The 5,642-nt window shown below is 51.7% G+C and overlaps 1 protein-coding gene across 1 annotated transcript in view; it reads right to left on the bottom strand.

The window, feature by feature from the left end:
* Positions 1–4,875: 4,875 nt before the first annotated feature.
* KCNK6 (potassium two pore domain channel subfamily K member 6) overlaps positions 4,876–5,642 on the bottom strand; it is a 7,559-nt gene continuing 6,792 nt past the window's right edge. The window contains 2 exon segments of the mRNA XM_007471067.1: positions 4,876–5,099; positions 5,265–5,642. The exon segment at positions 5,265–5,642 is cut by the window's right edge and continues 28 nt beyond it. Coding sequence (XP_007471129.1) covers positions 4,876–5,099; positions 5,265–5,642 — 602 coding nt within the window.

Below are 5,642 nucleotides of genomic sequence, written 5' to 3'. Positions count from 1 at the left end.
CCCCCCCCCCCCCCCCCCCGGGGATCCTAGTTCCCCGACCAGGGATTGAACCTGGGCCCTCTGCAATGAAAGTATAGAGTCCTAACATTGGACCGCCAGGGAATTCCCCAGACCATGATTTTTTTTGATGAACTGCAAAGCTGACTTTACTCTAAACCCCAGTGGTTTTCAAATTTTAGCATGCATTAGACTCACCAAAAGAGCTTGTTAAAACAGGTTGTTGGGGTCCACCCCCAGGGGTTTTGATTCAGTAAGTTTTGAGATGGGGCTGGAGAATTTGTATTTCCAGCAAGATTCCAGGTGATGCTGATACTAATGGTCTGGGGACAACACCCTGAGAACCTTCCATGACTCCCCAGGACCCCAGGGAAACATCCAAACTAAATTGTTTTCCAGAGCCCTGCATAATCTCATCCCTGTAGTCCTTCCTAGCCCAGGCACCTTTTCTCCCTCTGTAGTCCAAAGCCTAGTCACACGGAGCGACTTGAATATCCTTGATCAAGCATGCTCGCTCTCCTCCAGAGTGTGCACCTGCTGTAACACCCTCTGGAATGCTATTTCCTACTTTGTCACTGGCTGACCACTTTGCTCCTTTCAGGTCTTGTCTATGACATGTGAGCAGCCCCCATCCTTCCCCTGACCATGCTAGGCCATGTCTATCTGGGAATGCGTCTTTGTTTCCCACTGCATCACAGGCTCCGTGAGGGTAGGGCCTAGGTCTTTCTCTGTCACTTGTTCCCAACTCTGTGCAACACAGCACATTATAGGCGTTCTACGTAAATGAAGAGCTGACAGGGGTCTGTGCTCCCCACCCCCCAGCCCATCCCCACAGACCAGGGAGGGTGACTTAATCTGAGGGAAGAAATCCAGCAGCTGTGTACCTGAGCCCTTCTAGACTCACACAGGCAGAGAGCCTGGGGTGTCCTCATGGCACCCCCCCGCACTCAGGAATATAGCCCCACCAAGGGGAGGGCCTCTGTTACCTTGATGCACAAGGTACACCCTACAGCATCACTTATGACAGCAAAAGACTGGCAGCCACCCACATGTCTGTTAATGAAACGTGGAAATAATTTATGGGATGTGGGTCCTAGACGAGGCACCACAGACATAAAAAAGGATAGGAGACCTACTTGTGTGCCTCTTGAATGATCTCCGAATGACACTGGGTTGGTGAAAAAAGCAAGGTGCAGAAAAGAGAATATTAGAAAAGCATATAAAATCATACATGTATATATGAAACATATAATATGAAAAAGGTGCAGAAATGACAATAACCATTAGCTGACATTTTATTGAGCACCAGACACTGTTCTAAGAGCTTTACAGTATTAAATTGCTTAATTCTCCAACAAGTCCATGAGGTAGGTGCTGTTATCATACCATTTCACAGATTGGCAAACTCAGGCACAGGAAGGTGAAATCACTTGCCCAAAACCACAAAGCCCAGAAGTGACAGAGTTCAGATTTATACCCAGGGACTTTGCCTCCAGAGTCTGTGATTGTAACCCCCTCACTGTACTAGGTACCACTTATGTAGAGTGAAAGAAAAAAATTAATAACACACATATACACACACATGTATATTGCTGGTACATGCCTAGGAGACCTGAGAAATCTGTCAATTCAGCCCAAGTACAGGAGGAAGACTTACTTTTCACTGTACAGTCTTTTCTACTTTTTCCATTTTTAACCATGTGCTTTTTTTTTTTTTTTTAATATCTTGAACTGAGCAGGGCCTGATTTCTTTTTCCGGGGGAATTTGGAAGGATAAGTGGTGAGGAGCAGAAACCAGATCACACAGGCACCTCCCCCAAGCAACTGCCTTCCACCCAGCTAGTGACTTTAGCAGCAGGGTCAACGACCATGCTGAGGAGCCAGGAAGGCTGGGAGACTGAGAAAGAGCTAGACAGTGGGTGTTTCTGAGCCTCCATGGGACAAGGTGACCAACCAAAAGTTTGTCCAAATCCCAGTTTTGCATTTCCTGTGTGACCTTGGATAAGTTATTTAACCTCTCTGGGCCTCCTTTCCTCATCTGCAATATGGAGAATGACCTGACTCACAGAGTTGCTGAGAGGGTTAAATAAATTCTTGTGTATCAGGGGCTTGGAACAATGCCTGGCACATAGTAAATCCCATATAAGTGTTTTCTATCACTGTTATTAAAACAGTTTTGTGTGACTTCTTAGCATCATTTGACAATGTTGCCTTCTCCCTCCTTAAAATTCTCTCATCTCTTACCAATACTCCCCACCCTCCTGGTTTTCCTACTCCTCTCTAGAACTCCTTTTCTGTCTCCTTTGTAAGCTCTTCTCTCTGGTAGGAGGGCATTGGTTGAAGGGTCACTGCTCACCATATGGTGCTGTTATGTTAATTAGAAAAAGAAGTCCCCTTTGGGCATATTCAGCCACGAACTTCAGCCCCTATTTGTTTCCACCCTACCAGCTAGGCATCCCTTATGTAGGTCCCCACCTGCATAATTGTACATCACTGCCTTGGCTGATTAGTTTATTGATGTCTGCCCATTCTCCCAACTTTCTGCCTTTCTAATAGAAGCCCAATTTTGTTCAAGTATCACCAGCCTGCAAACTAAAACCTCAGCCCCAGCCTCAGACCTGGGCGGCAGGGGGAATCCTGAGGAATCCAAGCTAATCATGGTGATGCCATCACTCTGGCCAATGTTTGGGTCAGGATGTGCATGTGAGCCAATTTCGGCCAATGAGATGGAAGAGGAAGGCTGCTGGGAGACACTGGAAAAAGGTTTCCTTGTTTCCAAAATGGCACCATGGGAAGAGATGCCCCCCGCTTCGCACCCCGCCAACTTCCTGTACTAAAAATTAACATGTCTGATTGTGACGCCTGGATCTGTGGCAGCCACTCTGGGGCCATAAGGAGAGCCCATGTGGGAGCCAAGCCTTCAGCTGAGGGTAACAGAGCAGAAAGAGAGGGAACCTGGGACCACAAGACCCTCTTGGAGCTGTGGATTGTATCATGCCTGGAGCTGTCCCCAACTCTGGTGATGTACAATATACAACCATCTCATCGTTTCAGCCAGTGCCAGTCAGGATTTGGTTACTTGCAACCCAAATCTTTCCTTACTGATATAAATATATAAATACCCTAAGGCTGATTTCTCAAGGCTGGTCTTCTCTCTTCATTCCCACCCAGAGCTGTCACACCCACCTTCATGGCCTTGGTTTCCTTGTCTGTCTCCAGCCTCAACCACCCACTGAGCCCTTGCCCTGAGGGTCCTGTAACCTCCTGATGCCTTCTCCTGTGTGTCCTGTTAGCCCTCCACAGCCATCATGTTCCAAACAAGCCTCAGCATCTCCCTTCAAATCTGTTCTTTCTCCCAGGCTCCCACCTCAGGGGCAGCTGACCAACCTTGGACCTTTCTCTGGCCTTATCCCTCCCAAGTCTGTAAGGCTTATGGCCTGTCCACTTGGCCTTCTGAGCATCCCTCGACTCACCCCCTCCTCCTCTTCCCTTGGCCCTACCCAGTCCCACTGTCTCCTGCTTTGTTCCTGCCCCAGCCTCCCCTGGGCACCCAGCCTCAGTGTCCCCCTGCACACAGCAGCTAAAACCCAAACCTAACCATGGCCCTCTCCTGCTCAAAACCCTTCCATGGCTCTCTAGTGCCCTCAAGAAAGAAGCCAAGTTCCCAAGATGGTCCTTTAAGGATGCTTACGATATGCTCATGTCCACTGATAATATTATCATTATCTACCTCATATGTAAAGTACCCAGAACAGGGCCTGGCCAAAGAAAGCATCACAGAATAACATGGTGGGCTCTGTGAAATCATCTTTTGTTATTGCCATTTTACTGATGAGGAAACCAAGAATCACAGAGGCAAAGTGACCACCCAAGGACACAGGCAGGACTGAGTTGGGATTTGAGCCCAAGCAGGCTGGCTTCAGAGCCCAGTGCACCTAATGTAATTAGTCCTTGGTAAACGGGAACAGCTGTTACAATGGCGTCTCACGAAGAGCAGTGCCTTAGCTTCCTGCCTGCCAGGCTGCTGAAGAAGATTCTATCACACAAGCCTACCCCAGGAGTCTCCGAATGTGTCTTGCTCCCTGGATACACTTGAGGAAAATGAGTCAGGTACACCTTCTTCCCCGGACTACTCCTCAGATTTCAGGTCTGAGTTCAGTTGCCCCTTCCTCCAGGAAGCCCTCCCTGACCTTCCAGGCTGGATTGGGTACATTACCTGTGCTCCCTCCACCCTAGCCCTGACCACTCTGCCCACCGCCACCCTCACCCCCCCACTGAAGTCTTGCCTGTTATGGACTGTCACTGTGTGGGGACAGGTCTGTCTACCTTACAGGACGCAAGCCCCATGAGAGCAGGGCCCAGACCATCTGGAACACTACTATGTCCCTAGCACTGCCCAGCATGGGTTGGCACAGAGGAGGGAGTTTTGAATGAGTGAATATACTCTTTCCACTTGACAGATGAGGAGATCAAGGCTCTAAGAGGGCCGTTCACTTGGCCAAAGTGGAGTGACTGGTCTAGCACCTGAAATGAGGTCTGAGCCCAGAGCCTGGGAGAATCAGCAGGTGGTGAGCGGTAGATGGTGTGGGTAAAAGAATGAGAAACAAAGAGATGGTGAGAGGGAAAGACAGAGACGGTGAGAAAGCCAGGGAAGCACAGAGTGTGCAGGGAGGTGAGAGGAGGGGCAGGGGAAACTTAGGCAATGCTGGTTCCTGGATCCGGGTGGTGCTCAGGCAGGTAAGACAAAGGACAGACGGATAGCGGAGGCAGAGCCTCAGGAGCACTTGCATGTGCTTGTGGACGTACTAGTCTGTCAGTGCAGTCCCTTGGGCCCCTCAGCCGCAGGCCAGGTCCGCAGCCTCGCGGCACCTGCCCCAGCTACCTGGGGATGGAGGCATAGTCAGGGTGCAAGCCGGCAGTGAATTGCTGGTGTGGCTCTGGCTGGCGGCCCAGAATGTCCACCCGATCGTCCCCATCCTCGTCGAAGCTGGTAGGGCATGGATTGGGCAGCAGGATGAGCTCTGTGAGGCCATGAAGGTCAGACACACGGCGGAAAGTCTGCAGCACGAGCACCATGGCGACCAGGCCCAGGAAGAGGTAGACTGCAGAGACGGCAGAGGGGCGATGGGTGGACTCAGACCTCCAGGTCATGGCCGTGGGGCTACAGGACCCCAAAAGATGGGGCAGTGACTTTCAAATCCCCCCTGGGTTGGGGCCAGGTTCCCCTCAGACCCGGCCCTCGGTCCCTGGCCAGCCACCCCACTCACCTGTGACCAGCACCTTGTAGAGGGCCCGGTAGGGCTGGCCGGGGGCCTCTCCAGGTACATAGTCACCCAGGCCAATGGTGGACAGAGAGATGAAGCAGAAGTAGAAGGCGTCCAGGAAGCTCCAGTCCTCCTCAAGGTGGGCAAAGACTGCAGCCGGCACCAGGAAGCAGATGGTCACCACGACCCCCAGCAGGACCACCAGGTGCCAGCGGGCCGCCTGTGGGGGGTGGCAGCCCCAGCGCCGGCTCAGCCAGGACAGGGGCGTGTGGGAGAGCAGCAGGGACAGCCGCTGGGCCGAGGCGGTCAGCAGCAGCATGGTGGCTGGCACGCCCAGCAGCGCAAAGGCGATGGAGAAGGCCTTGCCCCCGTCGGTCAGCG

This window comes from Lipotes vexillifer, unplaced genomic scaffold (assembly GCF_000442215.2).
Source record: "Lipotes vexillifer unplaced genomic scaffold, Lipotes_vexillifer_v1.1 scaffold182, whole genome shotgun sequence".
NCBI classification, from domain to species: Eukaryota; Metazoa; Chordata; class Mammalia; order Artiodactyla; family Lipotidae; genus Lipotes; species Lipotes vexillifer.
The sequence above is the reverse complement of the archived record's forward strand: the minus strand, read 5'-3'. Positions and strand labels throughout refer to the sequence as shown.